Here is a 22,902-nt window from a genome sequence, read left to right on the forward strand (position 1 = left end):
GTGCGATTCATTTTTACGAGTCGATTCATTCAATTCGCGTCAATGAACCAGTTCAAACAATCAACAATGTTTCAAATTATCGTGTTCTCCACTGTTTATCACTAAGATTTTGATCAATCCTTTTATATACTGTCTATGGTTCAATCAGATGTGTCAAAAGTATATAATAGTTTTCGTCAAAATACCACATTATTACAGTTACTGCTGTAAAACTCTAACGTTAGGCCTAATAATCAGTGTAAAAACCTTTCATAATATCTGTCGTAATTTCTTTCAGAATTCCTTTATTTTCAAGTACCAAGTTACCATAGGCTGACAGACAAACAGCAAAACCAGGCCAAAATTATTTGTTCACGGCTTTCCAAATCGGTTCAATTGAACCATTACTGTTCAAACGAACGATTCGTTCGCGAATCGAACATCCCGAATCCTGTGCTTGACAGCTCAGAGGAGAGGTCTGGAGGACCACGACGAGCAGGAACAGTCCTCAATCTCTCACATTATTTTTTTTGTCAGCTATTCAGATCCATATATAAATACAAAGGCCCCCGAAAGCTGTGTATAGTTTGAAATATTCGCTATCATCAGTTGCCAGCGCTCTCGCTCAGAGTATTCATCCCGGGATTTTGAATGGAAGTGGAGGCTGAAGGGGCGGCCAGCCTGTGTGAGGCCGGGGATGGGAGTCCGTTATCCGGGGCAGCATCATCCGATGACGCGGGGACGACAGACGACGGGGACGCGGGTAACTAACCACTCGGGGTTTGATTCGATAGAGGGGTTTAAAAAGACTATGGTTCATGCAATCTCATCTGATTGATTCATAGGTGGCTGGGATGCACTTGGATAGAGCTAGCAAGACTAGCATTCATGCATGGAGAAGGGACACTGATGCATGTGATATATAATTCCTGCATCAGATTCTCGTGCAGCCATAGAGAGAGAGTGTACTGTGCGATTATAATAGGCTATATAGTTTTATGGGCATGTTGTTGTCAGGTGGATGGTTTGATATGACGGGTTAGAACCAGAATCAGCTCGCTAGCCATCAGCATAGCTGGGACACTGGGTAGATGGCAGATGGGATGATGGGGGTTTCAGGTGAGAAATGGGGTAAAGGCTTGTATTGCATCTGTTGAGAATAAATGCCATAAAATGTTTATTGCATATGCAAATGTGAATGCATAAAATGTATTTTGTATACTAGATGGCATTTTACAGCAATGTTTTGTTTTCAGAATGATTTATTAATGTAATTTTTCTTCCTTTATTTATTTGAGTGTGTACTTAGTAGCCTAGCTTATATTTTACACACACACACACATATATATATATATAAAAGCTATATAACTGTTTTAAAATTATTTGTAATTAATAAAATAACAACAATGCTAAATCGAAGTGAAAAAAGGGCAAAATAACAATTTACCATCATTGCACCATGGTGACACCACAGTACTTTTTTTTCGTACATTTTCGTACATAGGCTACTAAGTACACACTCAAATAATATATTTGAGTGTGTATAAATATATATATATATATATATATATATATATATATATATATATATATATATATATATACACACACACAGCATATATATGTGGAAAATATTTTGGTCTTTCTACAATACAAATCTTAGTGAACTAGAAATGGTGCATTCTTAAATATTTGTTAATTTATGTCTTTAACTTTGTGTTTATATATTTGTACATATTTTTTTCTAATTTAAATTTGATTTTGTTTGCCATGGTATATTAACAAACACACACACAAAAAGCCTTGAACTTGGTTCAACAATCTGATAATAAAAAAATTCACTTTCATAACAGTTACTTTATTTATCAAATACACTCTTGTTTCTAAGAGAATGTGCTATTTTCTTCTCGGTTCCCCATTTGCGTTTTTTTCTGCTGTTAATAAGTCACGTATCTATGTGTGAGGTGTCAACGAGTGTACACTGTTCACGCAGATAACCATCAAAAATCGCCTCACACAGTAAAAAAATATATTCATGATTTGTTATCACAGCATTTTTTCTTTTGTCAAATCAATTTAGATAATTCGTGTGGCTCAGATAACATCATATTTTGAGTTCCTGTTGATTAAAGAAATCTTCTTTATTACATTAACTCAAATTTTTAATTTCAATGAACTCAAAAATTTGAGGGCAGGTTACTTTAAGTTAAACCAACAATATTTTTTACAGTGCATTGTAAACCCAGAACACGGTAAAACAATATATATGATTAATAAATTACATGTTTTAACTCATCAAAATAATTTAAGCAATTATCCAATTTTTAAGTCAGTTTAATGTAAAGAAATTGAAATTACTTAAACATCCAAGTTGATTGTACAAATTTAAGGCAGCAAATTTAAACTTTTTTTTACAGTGAAAGGAAAGAAAGAAATGATCAGTTTTTCCTCTGCTTTTAACATGAATATGTAAAAACAGATATACACACAAAACAATACCATTCTTTTCTCGTGTTATTAACATAATCAGTTTAAGATAGTTCTTGTAAACACACACAAGTCATCTAATTGAAGAGCACACAATGTGAGCCTATGTTCAAAATGTGAGCCCACTCCAAAAAGAGCCTATGTTCAGTAGTATGTACTTAAGATTGACCTTTATCCAGCCCATTGTTGACAATGTTTGTCCTTTTGCGTATGTGTTGAAGCTTTGCAAACTGCATTGTGGTTACCGTTGTTCAAAGACATAAATGTCAACGCAATTGGCTCGTTGTAAATGTCACATACTCTCCTGTAGTCCCATCATCTTCTCTTTAATTGCTAAAAGTGCATCCAAACACTCCCTGAACTCCCCTGGCGTCTCCTGCCTCGGCATCCTCCTGTTTTCATTGGTTTGCTCCCCGGCTTCTCCCGTGTAGATACTGGGAAAACATGCTGACTGTTGAGCATGCAATCACATGACATGGCCTGAGTCATTTTCTCACCTGAAGTGACATGGACACACTCATCCACCCTTGTTTTTTGGGTGGTTTTATGTTTTGTTCCTAAAATTAGATACAATTTTAGTGAGTCACAGGTTTAATTGAGTTCTTTAGCAGTGTTGTTTATGTCCAAAAAGGTTGCTAAATCTCACCACAATGGAATGAAATGTTTACATTTATGCTTATAATAAGTAGGTTTTTCTGTGTTTTCTGAGTGGTAGATGATGGCAAATTGAATCTAAATGTCCAAATAGGGGAAATAATGCACAGCTGAATATCCAAATTTGATGAATACGATAAATTAAGAAAAAACTATTATCGGCCGATAGCCAATATGGTAACAATATATTGCTATTGTTCGCCTGTGCAAAACTCGCCGCCACAATGTTGGTAGCCGCATACTTTTGTTTAGCAAGTTGCAAATTTAATTTCTGCGAAAAAATTGCAAAACAATTTTCGAATAAACCATCCTGAACCGTTTATGTTCTTGTCTTCCGAGATAGAAGTTTTAGGTTTTATGCACATTTTGGAATTTTGTTGCGTATTTATTTGCATCTTAGTGTTTCCATCCATTTTTTAATGCAGCAAAATTGGTTTAAATTCCTTCAGTGTGAACAAATGTGTGATTTATTTGTTTAGTTTTTTTATGTTGTTTTATTGCCTTGAAAATTGTTACTTACAATGTATGGAAAAGTTGAATTAATCAACCTTATTTATCAATGCGGAAGTGAACTATGAATGTTCTGTAACATATGCTCCCAGCTTTTAAACAAAAAAACCCCCTGTTTTATTCTAGCTTCATGCATTTCTTTTTTATCGACACTTGAATGTGTGTAAATTTCATTAAAAAAAATCAACATTTTGAGCAAAAAGCTGAGAAAATCAAGTTTTTGTCAAAGGCTACTTCTGGATCGGATTCAGAACGATGATCAAAACACAGATAGAATAGATCGAGTCCATCAACACGCCGAAGCTTCACAGTCCTATAGCTCGTCCTGGGTCGACATTTCATTCAATAACATTAGGTTTTTATTTATATTCTGTTTAATGTTGGTGATCGTGTTATTTTACATATGCATATGATTACATATGCTATTGCTTGTTTCTGCTTCTTCTACGCCTGTGTTTTTATCAGGAGATTCAGTACTCTTACAGAAGATGTGTCACAGCGCCCCCTACAGTACAACAGTGAAAACACGGAAAGCCGTAAATATCCGTCAATGGCGGGGAAAGAGTTAAAGAGAGTATAACAAAGTGCAGTAAACGGGATAACTATTTGTTTAGTGTGTTTATAAATATGATAATAAACTAAATGAATGATTATGATAATTTAAAAAAAATAAAATTCAAAGCTTTAACTAAGCAATTACACGTAGTAATACAATGATTGCTCCGGTTTCGACCCGTCTGGATGATAAATACCTGCATTGCTGTTCTGTTCAGAGGCCGTCTCGCTCGGCTCATTAAGAACAGAATTGAACAGATGAAGGCCGAGATAGGAAAAGATCTATATTGTAGATTAATTCTTCTAAAACAATTTCATTACCGCCAAATGGACCGTCTCAAGCACCACTTCAGTATCATCATGTGGTGGTGGTGGTAAATGTACACAATTAAACCATCTGTGAAATGCAGACATGGCTTTCTCGGTTTATACACATAACATCCCATGAGATGCATATATAATCAAACCCTAGGCGATACTCAAAGCTGTAATAGTGTTTTGCTCGCTGATATCGCTTTGGTTTCGCTGTCTGCACACTCCATCTATTTCCTCAACTCATGTTATTCTAAGAGCTCAGACTGCTGGGAGTTTTTCAACCTCCGGTGGGAAATGGAAAACAAGCAAGAATTGCATAATGGTGTCTTTCTGTATTCCTTGCCCCCCTCGCTCATGCCCCGAAGAGGATGTAGCTTTTAATAGGCCAGCCTGCAGAGCAGACCAGGGCACTGGAAGACACTCAATCCCATCGACACCTCAGAGGGAGTTGAGTGTCATATTGACATATTTGTGTTTAATGCATTGTAACCAACCATTGTTTATGAAGAGGAACAGCTATTGTAAATGGTTCCCAGAATGTTTTCAAATAGTTGCTAAAGTGTAGTGTATTGTTGCGTGGTGAACTCGTAAAAATAAGGGTTCCAAAAGGGGGGTTTTGACATAGAAGAAGAACCATTTTTGGTTCCTCAGGCTCAAGAGTACCTTTCAGTCAGTTCTTAATAGAACCTTTTTTTTTCTTACTGTGAAGAACGTTTGAAACATCTTTTTGCACTATAAAGAACAATTTGTAGAGTGGAAAGGTTCCATGTATGTTAAATGTTATTCATGGAACCATGAGAAGTATTCCGTTTGGTTGCTTGGTGGTTTCTTTCTGGCCCAAAATCTTTTCGATTTTCTGGTCCCTACATAAGGCTTATGTGTCTTCTTCAATATGTCTTTGGGATGTTTTTCACCTGTTTTATCGTCGTAGGTTAAAATTGTAAAAAAGCAAACACCATTTAATAGAGTGCGTGAACACATGCACACTAGAAAGTTTCATCCTTGTCCAGTGTTTACGCTATTTAGTTTTTCCATAAGTTATGAGAGAAAAAATCTTTGTATTTATTTAACCCCTTCACACAAGTGTATCCATTGGTAAGTGTGTCTGTTGTTGCATTTCCAGTAGTTTGTTGTTGTTCTGTCTCATCCGTAGGCATAAAATTAAGTATACGTTGGGCTTAAGTCTGATAACTAAGAACTTTGAATAAAAGCATTTGTTGAATGGCGTGTTACAAGTGAAATTTGCAAGAGGAACTTGTTTTTGTTTTCATCTCTCAGATCAGAAGTGAGCAATGAAAATGGTTTTGTGGCCTTACTGGTAGGTTTATAATCTCTTGTTTCCTTTGGTTTGCTTTATACAGTTATGTTTTACCAGATTATGAGCAGTTGTTCATATGTCTTGTCATGGTTTTACTTCAAGTATTTAGATTTTTACCATCATACCATGTGATATCATTCACCCAAAGTAGCATATACATGCTAAGTCTTTGATAAATTTAGTCTCATATAATGAATGTTAGTTTGAGGTGTCAGGTGACACCTCAAAGATTCTGTCGTCAAGTTCTTCATTTCAAGTCCATTTTGAGCTGGCTGTGATCACACCTACCCAAAGCATATGGCATTTCAGGAGGTGTTATGCTAATTAATTATCACTGGAGATGTTTTGAGCTCTAACCCGTGTTTTAAAAGTTTAAGTTCATTATGGCTTGACATAGAAGTGTCTGAACATTATTTCATAATAGAATATATAAAAGTGTAGTCTTGAGTAACTCAAGGCTAGGCTAACTTTAAGCTAGTTTAAGTTAATGTTTGCTTCAGCTAAAAATAATATTCTCCTCAGCTCTGTTTAAGTTACACAATTTCCCTTCCACAAAATCAGTTTCTGAACCTTGATGTTTGTAACCACTTTTAACAGTTTATACATTTTGTGTGTCAAATATGTAGCTTAGCGGTTAGCAGCACATATGCTCAGACACTGTCTCAAGTAGGTAGTTTAAATCTCAGTCATTTTATGTCTTTTCTTCTGTACCTATAAATAAAAAGCACATTTTTGCTGGTCTTTATTAGATGTGTGGTCGACCCTGGCTAGTGAAGTATAGCAGAAATCCTACAGCATGTTTGCACTCCAGCTTGAACCGAGGCCAAACCTAACATCAGCGAACAAGGTCTAGGAAAAAGCTCTTTTATGGAGAACCATAATGTTGCCCAAACAGTCCATAACAGTTTCAGGAGCCCACATTGACAGCTGGATCCAGAAATAACAGGAACTACTGGTCATGAGGCTTGTTGGTGTGGATGTGCTATTTTAGAGGTGAAATGGGACATTGAAGCCTTTATGTTTTTACTAACTTTGAGCTTCCAACTTTGCAACAACGAATTTAGCTAAAACAGGAAGCGTGCAGGTGGAAAATCCAGCTTGTAATGAATTTCTAGCTAGTACAAGTTAGCTTCCAGTTGGTTATGTCATGTTACCAGCCCAAGCCGTCTGCACCAGATGGCGGACCAGCTGGAAACCTGCCACCATGTTTCAAAACACAGTTACCAGCTTAAAAGTATAATTAGTTCACCAAAAAAATATTATTTGCTATGCTAACAATCTTCCAAGTTAGCTGGTAATCGTTGCAACCGTATCAATGAGTCAATATGTCAAGAACTGATTCAGATCAACTCTGAGTGGTTTCAAATGATTCATTGAAGATCGAACTTTAACAATCACAAGCTTCCGCATTTAGAGCAGATGTTAAGATTTCCCTTCCTAGTTAGCTAAAAATAATTTTTCTGGGCCGAAAGTCAAGAACTAATTCATTCAGATTTTTTGACGAATTGTTCCGATTTTGTGAACCATTTCAAATAATTAAAGATCTGACAAAATAAATACAAAATTATGTCAAAATAAAAGTTTGATGGCCTAACGTTTGAAAATAACCAGACATTTTAGTATTGTAATTTTACAGTTGCAAGAGAAGATAAAAGTATTATTATTATTTTATTTTATATTATAATAGTAATATGTCATATTTTTTATTTAAGAATAATAATGATAGTATTTTTGTTTTATTTTCTTGCCCTTTATATAACTTTATTTTATAGCCATGTTGAGATATAATCACACATACTTTTTTGCCAAATTGTGCAGCACTACAAACAAGCACAGCAAACATTTTTTAATTACATTTTAAGTAACAGAATAATTGCAATTACTGTAGATTTATTCGCCAAGTCGTGTCGCCCTAATATTATGCTTTTATGTCTTTTTTTAAGTTTAAAACCTCCAGACTAATTCTTTGTAAAGGCATTCAATAGAGTAACCAGCACATTTCTCAAAATTTCTCCTTTTCTGTTCTACAAACAACGAAACTCCTACAAGTTTGGAACGACATGAGGCTGAGTAAATGGGGACAGAATTAACATTTTTGGGTTGACTTTTCCTCAAAGCTGTTTTTAGCTGGATTTTCCAGCATGCCCGTCATCTTGGTTTTGCTGTTGCTTTCTCACTGCATGGCTATGAGCTGCTCTGTCTAGCGGCCAATGCCCTATTTAGAGCAGCATGTGTCTGTTGATGCCACATGCATATGCAAACTCTGAGAAAGCTTGTTGACCTTCATTGGGATGCCATGGAAACCGAGGAACTGAATGGGAGCGCGTGCAGATGCGTCTGGGACGACCGTGGGTGAGAAGCACAGCACAAGGAATCCAGCCGTCACCTTCACATGGTGTATTTTCATCAAATCGTCTTTGTCAACAAACATCCCAGTGGCCGTTGACAGCTGCTGCTGATGCTCGAGGGGCAGCGATGGAATATAAATGGAGGCTGAATAATGAAGCCGGCTGTGGATGTCCGCGCTTTAGCGGGTGACCCGTTGACCCTTGAAGTGTGGTTATAATTTCAGATGAATATGTCTCATAATCACGACTGTCTGAATTTTCATTTTGCGATCAATGAAATGCAATCCTTTAATTGAGATAGTGTCGTCAATGCCCGTTTAATCGCTGTTCTTTTTCTTTCCTAGACACGATATCGAAAAAGGCTTTCATCACAGAGGTACATTCCTTTACCACGTATCAAGAATATCTACTATTGGACTGCAAGGAAACCTGTTCATGTAGGGATTGCAGGTCGGGGGTATCTCATATTTTCGCTCTTTTTACACCAGATGCCTTCATCGTCAGGCCAGCCGGCTCATGGGAAGAAGATCGGTCACAGAGGAGTGGATGCTTCAGGAGAAACCACATATAAGAAGGTGCATTACTCCGAATCATTTTCAACAACTTTTTCTAGATTCGATACTGGTTCCATTTAGATTATTTTAGTTACTTCTAGGGATGCACAATATATTGGTACCGTATCATTCTTTTTTTTTTTTAAACGTTATATTTTTTATTCAAAAATGATATTTTAAGTTAATATTTGAGAAAATGTATCAAGTCATTTATATCTGTTTTTTTTTTTTTTTTTTTTTCAGACCACATCTTCAGCACTCAAGGGGGCCATTCAGCTTGGGATTGGCTACACAGTTGGCAACTTGAGTTCCAAGCCTGAGCGGGACGTCCTAATGCAGGATTTCTATGTGGTGGAGAGCATCTTCTTCCCCAGGTGAGCTATCCGTCTGAGGTTGAGGGTGGATGTAAAATTTTTCACATGCAATACATATTCTTCTCCTTGTTCTTCCAGTGAAGGGAGCAACCTGACACCAGCCCATCATTTCCCAGACTTCCGCTTCAAAACCTACGCTCCCGTGGCCTTCCGTTACTTCAGAGAGCTCTTCGGGATACGGCCGGATGACTATTTGGTGAGAAATAAAAGCTAAAGGCTAGTTTTTATAATGAATGCTTGCTTATATTTAGGACCACTGAAGAGTCGCTCAACCTGAATTTATCTATATTTGTGTTGGCCTTCAGTATTCGCTCTGTAACGAACCACTGATTGAGCTGTCCAATCCGGGAGCCAGTGGTTCAGTCTTCTATGTCACCAAGGACGATGAGTTCATCATCAAGACAGTTATGCACAAGGAGGCGGAGTTTTTGCAGAAGCTTCTTCCTGGATATTACATGGTGAGTTGCTGTACTTTGACTGATGCATTTTAAATTGAGTTTTTATTGTCCAATCCAATATCTAGAGAACAGGGTGTATATATTATGCAATACATTAATACTGCATTATATAATACAGTTTATTGCAAATTATATGTAGCCTACATAAAATTAGTCAAATACTCATTTTACACAATATTTAATTTATTTTGGTACTGGCACAGTGGTGAATATTTATATACAAATATTAACCGATTATCTGCCTGGCAAATTTTTATTGGTGTATCACTAATGCAGCTCTCTAGTTTTTCAGCTACAATAATTTCACAGTAAATGCACAGTTTATGTTGTTACTTTTTAAGAAACTACATATCGGTAGGATATCGGTTATTTACAGATATTAGAATGTATTCAAAATTATCGGGCAAAGCTTTAGTGTGATAAAGTGTTTAGTGTTTTATATTTATTTAATTCTGACATTTTTATATTTTTAAATTATTATCAACCAGAATTTTAATAGCGTGCATCTTTATTTAAAACTAATGGTCAACTAATGTGTATTTTCAATGTCCTATGCCGATATCTATAGAGCAGGGCAATAAATACTGCATGATAAAATAGTTTAATGATAGCAAACTAGATGTAGCCTATATAAAATTACTGATGTAATTATTTGACTAAATTTTAAATACATTTTCGAACTGAACCAATTGTGGACTAGTATTTATTGCCAAATATGGCCAGTATTTTTTGTAGACCTACTATTTACATTTTTGAGCTACAATAATTTCACAGTAAATACAGAGGTTTATGATGTAATTTTTTGGTATGTTGTAGAAACAATATATCTGTACCATATCGATTATTGACCGATTTTTTTTTTATTATCGAGAAAAACATTTTTTCACAAATGTTTACATTTTATTTTTAATTAATTTTTGACAATAAATTATTATTATTGGCCATAAAATGAAAATAGTTGTTGGCTCATCAGTAGCAGACAGAATTGTATTATCATTACATGCTTTTTTTAAATGAATGGTTGGCCGGTATCAGTTTTCAATATCTAGAGTAGAGTGGCTGAAGGTTAATATAATGCTGATAATTATGATACAGTACATTATATAATACAATATAATGATAGAAAATTAGATGTAGCCTTTATAAAATGACTTTACATTATATTCAATATACTGTACAATATATAGGTGTATGAATCATGGAGATCTAGTTTTTCAGCTACAATAAGCTAGGCTAAAATACACAGTATATGTTGTTATTCAGTACTTTTCGAGAAAGATGCTTTCCAGCCTATTATCACATGCTGTCACAAATCAACCACCTGGTTAAACAACAACACTGCTGATTACCCAACAAGCTATTTCCAACTAATTTCTCCCCTGAGGCGATTTGTCTGCTATTTTCCTGAATAATAAAATAAATGACACCATTAGCATTTAAACAGCTTTCTGTCTCCATTGGGCCAATCTAATTCACAATATAAGTACAAAAGGGTTTGGTTTCCAAGAGAACATGGGTTTTTCTTTCAGTAGATGATGCCTAAATGGGTTCTCAGTGTCAGCAGAGTCTGAGCAGTGACTGGCTTGGCTTGTTCCATCCATTCAGCTGGAGCTAATGGGCCCATGAATAGTGACGGATCAGTTGTTGTTCAGCAACAATGCTGACCTTGGCCAGTTCGCCTACAGAAACCTGTCTTTAACACTATCTAGCTCTTTTCCTGTTTCTGCTTCTCCTCTTTGATCATACCTTGTAGGACAGGTCACCTTTGGGAAGGTGATGGTTGTTCCACAAAGCTCCTCTAGGTTGGATATCTCCTTCATTGCTTTGCCTTTGTGTGGTGCTTTTTAAAAGGATATTAAGTCCAATTTAATTGGAATCAGGTGGTTTTACAACACTCTGGAACATTAGCTGGCAAACTAAATGCCATTTTTTTTTGGGTTGAAATGGTGTGTTTTGAATCTGGAATGTGGGAAAACAAATAATGATTACTTCAAGCTAATGCATAAATGCTGTTATTGAACTAGTATTAAGGTTTAGAAGTGGTCATCAGCAAAAGTGTGGTTTGCATGTGATATATAATAACTGATGTGTGCCGTAATATTGACATAATTTGAAGGAATAGTATCAAAAAACTAAAATTCTGCCATCATTTATTCATCATGCTGGTCTAAATCTGTGTGAATTTCTTTCTTCCGTGGAGCACAAAAGAAGCTGCTCTTTTCCATACGGTGACTGTGAACTTATAACAAAAAGCTATATAAAAGTATCATACGTCCTTCTTTTTGTGTGAGGAAAAGGCTGAAAGATGAGATTCTTGAATCATTGAAAAGAAGAGATTTTGAAGAATATTCACGCTGCTCTTTTCCATATTGGATTCCATTAAGGTTAAAAAATGACAAAATAGCTAAATAAAAGCACTCTTTTTGTGTAAGGAAAAGGCAGACAAGTTGTTGTTTGTTGAATATCTCTTGAATTTCCCCATATTTGAACTGTACAGATTCGTCAAACATGGCGCAACGCATTTTGGTGCACAACATTTTAGTATCGGGTTTAAATAAATTACACAATGCATGTAACCAACAAAATTTGAAAAAACTTTTTCCCACAGATGTGTAGCACTGCATGGACGACTTGCATTTGAATATTCGTTCACTCTGACTGGTCCATTTGATTTTTCAAATGTTTGTTTCCTGCAGAACTTGAATCAGAATCCACGCACCTTATTGCCCAAGTTCTTCGGGTTGTACTGCGTACAATCGGGCGGCAAGAACATTCGAATGGTGGTGATGAACAACGTTTTGCCCAGGGTGGTGCGCATGCACCTCAAATACGACCTGAAGGGATCCACCTACAAGCGACGGGCCTCTAAGAAAGAGCGGGAAAAGGCGAAGCCCACTTTCAAAGACCTCGATTTCATGCAGGGCGCTCAAGACGGTCTCCTGCTTGATACAGACACGCACAGCGCCCTGGTCAAGACGTTACAGAGGGACTGTTTGGTACGTTTTGTACAGTGTGCTGGTGTCCAGAGAGGATGTGTGAATGGGAGCTAAATTGATGTGTTTTTGGTGTTTAGGTCTTGGAAAGCTTTAAGATTATGGATTACAGTTTGCTGCTGGGAGTTCACAACATCGATCAGGCGGAGAAAGAGCAGCAGATGGAGGGATCTCAGGGCAACAGTGACGAAAAGAGGCCGCTGGCACAGAAGGCGCTCTACTCCACTGCCATGGAGTCCATACAGGGAGCGTCGGCCTGTGGAGAGGAGATCGACACTGACGACACGTGAGCGGCCCATATCAGTCCATGTTTTGACACGTATTAGGATATTTAGAAAGATATGTGACACATTTTCAGATCCATTAAAAATGCATGATGAAGTAATAGGGATGCAATGACAAAATTCTAGCCGATACCAATAGCCTGGTAATGATTTTCATGTTATTGCCTATAATCCATACATTGAATTCTAAAAAAACATTTCTGGATAAAATCAAGTCCTGTCCTGTTAGATATCATGTTTCATCTGGAATTGCATTTAATATGGAAGGTAATGGATTGCAAACAACAAATTCGTGTTAACTAACCAAAAAATGGCAAATCTTTTTAAAAGCGAACAGACATTTTTGTTTTGTCTTTTGTTTTGTTGTGTTTTGTTATGTGTGTTGTTTAAATCCTATTTATTTTTCGTATGTTTGCATTTTTTTCGTATGTTCCTTTTTTGTTCCCAAAAGTATAGCAAAATAAATTAAAAATTCGTTTTCTTTTTCTTTTCTTAGAATTTGTATAAAATCTGGCTAAAATCGAGTCCTGTTAGATATCCTGTTTCATCTGGAAATGTGTCACATTATGGAAGTAAATGGATTGCAATAAACATATTCATGTTGACCAAAGGGGCGGTTACTACACATTTCGTTCCATTGACTTCGAATTTCAAGTTCGGTTTAACCATAAAATTATATTTTTTGCATTCCCAAACTTCGGGAAACACTTTTCAGTCCTATTGCAAATTTGTTCCCAATTGTCTAGCTAATCGTTTCATTTTAGTGTTTAGCTAGGTTTAGACTTATGAGTGTTTTAGGCCATAAAAACAGATTAATTTATTTCCTCATGTTTTTTCCCTGCCAGGATGGGCGGCATCCCTGCAGTCAATGGAAGAGGAGAGCGGCTGTTACTGTACATCGGGATAATCGACATCTTGCAGTCTTACAGGTGCTTGCGTCAACCTCTCCGACTCATGTCACTTATAATTTACATCATGAGGCGTGTGATTCATCGCTGCCGGTGTGATTTAAAAGCACCATGGAGTGACTCTTTTTCTTTTTTCTGTTTAGGTTAATAAAGAAATTGGAGCATACGTGGAAGGCTCTAGTCCACGACGGGGTGAGAATTTCCTTGAATTTCAATGGCTGTTATCTAGAAAAGACCTTTTGAAATATATCAACGCCATTGTTCCATGCAAGTCGCTCCATCTCTTGTCACTCTGGATGAAAAGCTTTGGCTGAGTGAACATCCAGCTGTGTTTTGAGACTCTGTGGTCTTTGACCTTCACTATAATTCTTCCTACTTCCTACATTTTCATGTTAGTAAAGCAGGGTCTGCTGCGGCATGTTAGCACAAATGGAGTTTAGTGAGATTTACGGGATTTTGGAGGAAATGCATTTAAAATGTGCTCTAATTTGGGACCATTTTTTTTTTTAGAGGATGTGCCAATTGGGCTATTGCTGGATATGAGACGCACATGCACATACCACACACACGCACACACTCATTTTCTCCTCAGCTCAGCTGTGAATAGAGGAGATTTCTCCAACCCTGCCTGTGACGCGTCAGTCTACGCCACACTGAATGGCGCAAGATTCATTTGCATGCTAATTAAGATATTTATAGACCTAGAGCTGGTATATCTTCATCACGTCAGCTCGAAGTGTTGACTGGTGTCTCCATGAATAATGTATGTTTCACTGGAAACCTTAAGTTTGACTTAAAGCCTGCGTGAGAATTATTAGTATTGCACAGTATTTAACTGTAATTTTCCATTTGCTCAACTGGAATAAGAACGAACTGTAGCTATTCAGATGGTTTACTTATTCGCTCTCTCTTTTACTCTCTTTAGGATACAGTGTCTGTTCACAGACCATCTTTCTATGCAGACAGGTTCTTCCGGTTCATGAGCACTACTGTATTCAGAAAGACTTCATGTGAGTTGAATCGCATTTCGTTTCATTTCATGTTCCGCATGAAGAATAAATTATAAATGTAATAGGGATGCACCAATGTGAAAATTCTGACTGAGACCGATATGACGATAAATATTTATTGTAGTGACTTATAACCGACAAAAGACCGCTAAGTCTACCACAATTGGGCTGTAAAGGAAAAATAAAACACTACTACAAATTAATTCAGACATCACAACATTGTAGTGTGTAGTATGAAATTTATTTTGAGATTTCCTATAGATTACATATAATCGTGTTATTTTTTTTATTAAATAATTTGTGTTTTTAAAAGATTAACTTAAAATGACAGCGAAGGTGATCTAAATGCAAATGCAAAATTAAATATTCTGTACCAATACATTTTTTAAAAATCTGTAATATCGGCCGATAACCGATAAGGTACCGATATAAATGTTGCATCCCTAAAAGGTACTTTAAAATGTACATCTAAAATGTAAAAAAGCAAGATATTATTTATTGTCAATATAATGTACCAGATTTTTATTTATAGATGATAATGAAAGTCACAGTGTTAACAGTTTTTTAGTAAAATCCGAACCGTAACCCTGCTAATGAAGCTTCCCCTACTTTCATTATGATAATCCAAGATATTGAAACTATTTTTAATATTTCAGTGCATTTGTAAACCTGTTTCTTTCAGCGTTAAAATCCTCTCCGTCAAAAAGGGGTCGTGGGGGTCTAGCGGCGGGCAAATACGGCGGGCCCGGAGCGGCCTGGTCGGCCAGCCAGCTGCCCTTCGTGAGAGACGAAAACATCTACGACTTGAGAGGAGCCCGTAGCTTCCCCACACTGGATGATGATGGTAAACAACATACGAAATACATTCTTCCTTCTCAACTAGGAGGACTTCATGGTTACAGTCACGTTTAAACTGCCTGGTTTCAGGTCGGACGGATGTGCTTCCCTGCACCCCTCCCTCATTCGAGGAGGCCACCACAGCCTCCATCGCCACCACGCTGTCCTCCACCACCTCTCTGTCCATCCCAGAACGCTCCCCCTCGGACACCTCCGAACAGCCGCGCTACAGGTAAGAGGAAGACCCTGCCTGTCGCTCTGTAATGTTCCAGCGCCACGGCCGTAGCGGGTACAGTAAACTCTCTGTTCTCTTCCGTACAGGAGACACACCCAGTCCAGTCACGAAGAAACGTAAGTGAAACGGAGACTGGTCCGCAATATGGGGTAGTTCATGTTGACTGACTCAAAAATACTACTTTTTTTGTCCTGTCCTGTCCTGTCCTGTTTTGTCCTGTCCTGTCCTGTTTTGTTTTGTCCTGTTTTTTGTTTTGTTTTGTTTTGTTTTCTTGCTTTGTATTTATCGTATTTATGTTATTTGTTTTTCTTTAGTTCTTAGCCATTTTTCTTCTGAAAGCAAGTAGACAACTTTGGGAAATCCTTTTTTACATAAATGTTTATTCCCAAAGGTATACGTAAACATTAAATTTTAGTTCTTGGACTTTTGAGTGTTTTTGTTTAGTGTTTTGTTTTTACCGTACTTTTTTTTTTTAGTCTTCATGAGCCATTTTTCATCTGCTATATACGATTGCTTTGTGCGATAAACAGACCAAAATGAGTCCGAGCAGACTGAGTTTATGTTTCATAACACTTTACAGTGTTTATCGCCCTCTTGGGCTTGATCTTCTTAATGGAAGGATTTGCTCTTAGTGGTGTTGTTGGTGTGGTTTGGCTGAGCCCTCTGCTGGTGTTGTTGTAGAATGCAGGATGAGGACCAGCAGACCATCACAGTGGAGGTGGATGTGGAGGGGCGATACGACAGCGAGCTCACCCTCGTGGCTCCCCAGGTATCACCGGAGAACAGGTACGCACTAAAAACTGAGAAACTACCTCCACAGTCATGAGCACTTATTATATATTTACTTTTGCACACCAGATATTGTTGAACACGTTTAAGAAAAATAATATCTTAATGAAGTCTAATGGAATTAGGGAATGATTTAAATAAAAATGCACTGTGTCGATGAACCAAAAGCAGTGTGGATGTGAGATCAAGGGTATCATGGGAATGAGGAATTAGACGTGCTTCATTCAACTGAGCTCACCTGCTGAAGCTTCTCATAGTAATGGCAAAACTACACCATGGAAACTCCCACAGAGGAACATAACCAAACAGGAAGCGCTTAATCACATAGGCACTAAGTAACCAAAAGTTTTTTGTGCTTGCCAGGACCAGTGGTAATATAAGAAATAGCACACCCAAAAATATTAATATTATAATCTTATTTATCATCTAAATATTAAGTATTATTTCTTTATTTATATATTTTTTATATATTTGTTTTTATACATATTAATGTTTTATCCATCATTACTTTTGAAGAAATTTAGAAGAAAGTTCATGCTGGACTCTTCCATATAGTGTTGCATTAATTAAAACTAGTAAAAAATCATTTTCAGTAATTGAAATAAGGCTGAATTGAAATAAAATGCAAATAGTAGATGAAAAACTTAAACTTAAAAAACGTAAAAAGTTTTGCTATGATAACTAACAAATAAATACATTAACTAAAACTGAAATAAAAATAAATGAAAGCTATATAGAAATATTTTTAACAACAAAAATTTGGCAAAAGCACATAACACAATTATTAAAACCAAAAATATTTTTTTAAAAGCCAATTCAATATATTAATACATAATACAATAGTATATAAATGATACTTGAATAACGCTGCATACAACAAAAAAATCTCTAAATATATATATTTTTTCCTTTTCCACATGTAGTGAAGGTCCAGAGACGTTTCCAGAAGCCTCGTCCTCCTCCGTCCCAGCGAGCCCCAGGATAGTCGTAGAATCTGACAGCGTCAGTCAGGCCTCAGGCTGTACGAGCCGTGCCTCTGTGGACGAGGATGATGATGTGCCAATTACAGACATTTATTTTGTAAGCCCTTCACTCATTTTAACTAAAAATATGTATTGTTTTATATATATAAAAAAATGCATCAGAGCAGAGCTAGAACCACCTGATGACCAAATGTCAAAGCATAAAAAACATAACCAGATTTGTCCGCTCTGCAAAAAAAAAACATTTTGTCTTGCGTACAAATAAAAGTATCTAAACATCCCTAAGACACGATAAATTTACTTAAAAATCAAAACACTATTGCATTAAGATAGACTATATGAGAATACATCTTGACTTAAATGTTTTTTTCTTGTAATGCATTGTCAAATTTTTATTTTTTAAATCTAATATTAAGCATAAATCTAACAATATTTAGGGAGGTTTATAATAATAAAAAATAAAAAAATGACCAATGCTGTAACCTTAAAATTCATGATATGACAAAAAGTTTTATTATTTTTATTTATTTATTTATTATTGTTTGAAGGATGTTTATATATTTTTACTTGAATACAAGAACAGAATTATGATTGCCTGCGTTATATTTAATTTTAAAAGAAAAAATAAGAAACTATATGTTCCATAAAGAAAAATGAAGCATATTTTAGAACCAATAAACATTTTTGCATTATTTTTATGACAATTAAGAACATCTCTTAATTTCTCACACACAAAAAAACAAGAATGTATTATTTTAATTGTATGTATGTATAAATTATGATACTATTTTACGTATTTTTTGTTTTTTATTCATTTTTTATTTATTAAGAAAAATCATGTGTTTAGACCTCAGAAAGCATCTACATGCATTATGATATTGAGAATGAGAATGAGGTTTGTTTTTTAAATGAGAATTTAATTGTCATGGAAATAATGCCATAATAATAATTGAAAAAAAAAAAAAATTCCTTTCTCACATTTTCTTCATCTTAAAATATATTAATTTTGGGGTTAAACATGGCTGACGTGTTCTTGATAGACATTGTGAGATTCTCCAAGTAGTAAACAGTGCTAATGTGACCATTGTTGAATTAATGGTGACTAAAGGAAACGTCTCCCATACGGGACAGAAGACAGAATCTCACAGAGGGTCTCTGTTGGCACGTGGGTGGGTGGGTATTTGTGTCCGGAGGTGTTAGGACCTCCTTTGGCTCTTTATTTTTTTATCTTCAGTTTCTGTATGACTATATAAGACCCATTTAAATGAAATTCGAGTCCTTTTGTTTATTTCTGAATGCTGACGATATCATTGTGTGGTAACTTTGAATAACACCAATACAATAGACACATTCTGGCCCATGAACGACAAAACAAACGGACGTGCCAATGAATCCACAGGGATGTTTCTGAGAAATGCCATTTGTTAGACACATTGAGGCCCTTCGGACGCCTCTTAAACTCGGTTGAATGCTGAAAAGAGGCCTAGAGACACGCAAGCGCCATCTCTTGAATTATTCATCCATTAACACCCTGCACCAGCTGCTCCGTCGTTCTTTCCTCTTATTAATGGAGCTGTCCATTTTTTCATTTATCGACTGCTAAACTGCACTCCATCTCTTTGGCATTTTCATTACCACTCTGCCATCTTTCTTTATGTCTGCTGTCTCTGTCCATCTCTCTTTCTCTGCCTCTTGTAAGTTCTCTGATGGCAGCGTCCGTGTTTGTCAGCCCATCACACACAGAAGAAGGCACAATGTAAGTTTTAGAGGAAACTAGTTTTAGAATTAATTGGCTCAAGATAGCCTTTGAAGTTCATAGTTTTTATAGACTATTGTAGCTTTTTTCTACCCTTTGACTATTAGAATTAAACAGGCAGTTTTTGTTACTGTACCTTTAAAACTTTTATATGCAAATTAGCCCACTATAATAACTTAGAATTTTTTTTGAGGTAGACAATCGCAACGGCTCAATTTACACAACTATATATGTCGTCACAGTCTCAAATTTCAGTCCGTCGTTCCACCGTTGTGAAAATGTTTACAGTTTTAGTACAATTTTCCATTATTGTCCCCTTCTTTTATTAGTTTACTAGCTAGCGTGATATTAACAAGCTTTGTGCCTGTTTGTACCTATTCTTATTGTGCAGAATTTAATAGAACTGTTTAAAAATATTTAAAGAATGTTTTATACATTTGTGTAAAACATTTTATCGTGCAAAATTAATTGCGTGAACTTCACAATTAATTACAAAGAAACATCAAGTTACAGAATTAAACATGAGATTTTAAAGTAGACAGACTGAAATTAATTTTTTTACAGTGTATTCTTTGATCAAAATATAACCTTCTCTACAACTGAAATGACTTTTCTTGTTTGCTGATGTAATGAAAGCCACGTGGGCGGGGACAAATAATTGTAGCCAATAATATCAGTTAGTTCTTCGCTATCCAATCAAATCCTGATGGATAAAATGAAGTCCTCCCCTACAGTATTTTCTTGCGTTATATAGTACTAAAGTAAAATGCGTTGCATTTCGTAATTTGATTATAGCGCTGTCTTTACGAAGTCTATTACAGTTTGTGATTCTGTATTTCTTTCACATCACTTCCTACTCATTCAAAGTTTCTCTCTTTTTTCACTTACAGCTTTTGTTAATTCATTAAGTCAAGATTTTTATCTGACTACTAAAATATACATTTTGATAAACTTGCATTGTATATCAAAACATGTAGAAGATTAATTTTCCAGCCTTAATAACGTTAACAACTAATCTTTTACTTGTCTATCTGCAGGGCTGCACATGACATGCGGTAAAAATATATTTCGTGGCCACAAATTTAGAATTTGTTCTGACGATTTACTAATTCGTTCACTCGTTTAACTTAAATCATGGCCACAAACTAAGAATTCGTTCTCTCGTTTTAGTAAATCGAGGCCATGATTTACTAATACGTTCACTCGTTTTAGTTCAATTATAGCCACGAATTAAGAATTCGTTGATTGTGAACACAATTTACTAATTCGTACAATCGTTTAAGTTAAATCATGGCCACAAACTAACAATTCGGTCAATCATTTTAGTTAAATTATTGCCCGAAATTAAGAATTCGTTCCCATGACTTATTAATTCGTTCCCTCGTTTTAGTAAATCGTGGCCACGTTGAACGAATTCGTTCCCTTGTTTTAGTAAATCGCGGCCTCGTTGAACGAATTCGTTCCCTTGTTTTGATAAACTAAATCAAGGGAATTAATTATTACAACATTACATCGTGCACACAATTTACTTAAAACGAGAACGAATCAGTAAAATGTGCTGATATATTAGTAAGTCACGGGAACTAATTGTTATTCGTGGCCACGATATAAAAAAAAATTCACCGCATGTTATGGGTTCCGTATCTATCTCTACTACCCACTGCATTTCTAATATTCCTCTCTGCCACTCTTGTTTCATGTCTGTCTTCCTCTCTGCATATTTCTACTGGCTGCCTCTGTGTGTCTCCACCCCTTCTGGCTCCCTCTGCTGTCTTGGTTGTGTACCGGCAGCCAGAAGACAAAAGCTGGGTGTATTCTCCTCTGCACTTCAGCACTGGGTCAAAGACCCTTCCAGAGGACGAGGAGGAGAGTGAAACAGTAAGTGCGCGCCGTGTCGTGGTCGTCCTGGGTTTGTAATTCTTGATGTTGACGATTTTTTCCCTGCGCATTCTTTAATTTACACTTAAGGCACAGTATTCAAACACTATTAATGTGTCCCAACAGTAATCAGACCTCAGGAGAGCCGCTACAAGGTTTGGACTCCTCAGACTCATCACGTCCGGAAGCTCTACTGGTCGGATGCTACATCTTCATCGTTCTATCACCCACTTCACAAACAACACCAAGCGAGTAGCAATACCAATGTCCAGATGTATTTATGAGGAAAAAATTAATATATTTGTTTAATTATTTTATTTTGTTTAATTTGGTTTTTCGTTCATTGTCTAATTTACATACTGTGAACGTGTTCTCCGATTTGAGCTCTGGGATGTAAGATTCCTAACAGTGGGCTGTATGCTATTTTTTTATTTTTATTTATTGTTTTGGGCTGTAGGCTACGTGACCTTAATTTAAAAAAGAAAGACATTTTATAGTTAATTATGCTTTTTTTATGCTACTCTGGTTGTTAATGCATGTTGGTTATCAGTAGCTTTGTTCCTTAACCGTTGAAAAAAAAAGCAAATTAATTTGTTTTATTTCTAATTAATCTGCATTCTTGCAAATGATCCCAAATTACAGTTTGTATTGTGTTCCATTTCTGTAGCAGTCCTTTCATATTAATTTTAATTCAAATTTCTGGATCCCCCCCATCATCAGGGCTATTAAGAGAGGTTAAGCCGGAAGATGGGACCAAATTATTGTGGGAGGCCAAATATGTAAAACAAATTGTTACCATATCACAATCATTTCAGAAATATTTCAGTTAAAAAGTTTAAAATTGTAAATCCATATGTATAGAATTTGTGTGTGTGCCTATGCATTGAGCGTGTTTGTGGTTTTGAGTAAACGAGTGTATCATTTTACAATGGAAGTGTGACACTGATTCTTATGTGGCCAGTTGCTATTGCTGTTGTATCTAAAATAAAAGGACCACTGCAGCAATATATTTGTAAAGTATAGCACACACAAATTTTGATTGCCTTAATTTTTTTTGCCAACCTCAATCCTATTGTAGTTAAAAAATATTCACTGATTCAGTCTTTTTTTCTGTCTTAGAGAATTTGTATATAGATCTTTAAATACATATAAAATATATTTTAAATGTTATTTGAACTTTTATTTTGTATTTTATTTAGCAAAACATGTCCAAGCCTAGGTCCACACAAAACCCACCCATTCTTCCAGTGTTGAGGACATGCGCCATTTCTTGTGTTAATTCTAGGCTTTCTTTGTATCACATGTATAAACTTTACAGTTCAGATTGTAAAGTCTATACGTTCTCAGACATACAACTGTATCAATCGCTTACTCTTCCAACAGTTGAGCTGTGTTTGTGTGTGGTCAAAAAGCTGTGTGCCCCCCCCCCCCTCAATATCAAGAGCATGACAAAACATGAGTCTACTTACATCAATGTACAGCATAGACATTTATCCTACAAAAAAAAAAAAAAAAAAAAACCCACAACCAATGGACCCATGTGTGTACATTTGTTAAAACCCTTAAAATAAATACAACTCTTGATTCACAGGTTTCTTGTTGATTTTTATATTTTAATTAGTCGTTTCTTGTACCATTCAGAAAGTCCTAAGTATTATTAAAACGGTCTAGTGTGGA

The 22,902-nt window shown here is 35.9% G+C and overlaps 1 protein-coding gene across 2 annotated transcripts; it reads left to right on the forward strand.

Moving 5' to 3' along the window:
• The first annotated feature begins 411 nt into the window (after window positions 1–411).
• On the forward strand, window positions 412–22,816 carry pip5k1ca (phosphatidylinositol-4-phosphate 5-kinase, type I, gamma a). Of its 2 annotated transcripts, XM_079593134.1 has the most exons (18): window positions 412–742; window positions 8,511–8,542; window positions 8,655–8,741; window positions 8,964–9,094; window positions 9,173–9,290; window positions 9,400–9,552; window positions 12,249–12,548; window positions 12,626–12,831; window positions 13,675–13,758; window positions 13,881–13,929; window positions 14,663–14,747; window positions 15,430–15,591; window positions 15,675–15,816; window positions 15,906–15,935; window positions 16,501–16,605; window positions 17,532–17,688; window positions 21,139–21,225; window positions 21,352–22,812. In XM_079593134.1, the coding sequence occupies exons 1-18, from the start codon at window positions 631–633 to the stop codon at window positions 21,352–21,354; spliced, it is 2,043 nt and encodes a 680-aa protein (XP_079449260.1). In that variant the 5' UTR covers window positions 412–630; the 3' UTR covers window positions 21,355–22,812. The 2 variants fall into 2 exon arrangements, with proteins under 2 accessions (XP_079449260.1, XP_079449261.1); XM_079593135.1 differs by lacking the exon at window positions 21,139–21,225 and having other exon boundaries at window positions 21,352–22,816.
• The last annotated feature ends 86 nt before the right edge of the window (window positions 22,817–22,902 follow it).

The sequence above is a fragment of the Phoxinus phoxinus genome (assembly GCF_949152265.1).
Source record: "Phoxinus phoxinus genome assembly, chromosome: 20".
NCBI classification, from domain to species: domain Eukaryota; kingdom Metazoa; phylum Chordata; class Actinopteri; order Cypriniformes; family Leuciscidae; genus Phoxinus; species Phoxinus phoxinus.

What these genes read in the sequence shown, in the direction of transcription:
- pip5k1ca (XM_079593134.1), top strand. Translation starts at nt 631, where the DNA reads ATGGAAGTGGAGGCTGAAGGGGCGGCCAGCCTGTGTGAGGCCGGGGAT. An exon ending in GACAGACGACGGGGACGCGG is followed by an intron (nt 743 to 8,510) that starts GTAACTAACCAC and finishes TTTCTTTCCTAG; the next exon opens with ACACGATATCGAAAAAGGCT. An exon ending in TCCGAACAGCCGCGCTACAG is followed by an intron (nt 15,817 to 15,905) that starts GTAAGAGGAAGA and finishes TCTTCCGTACAG; the next exon opens with GAGACACACCCAGTCCAGTC.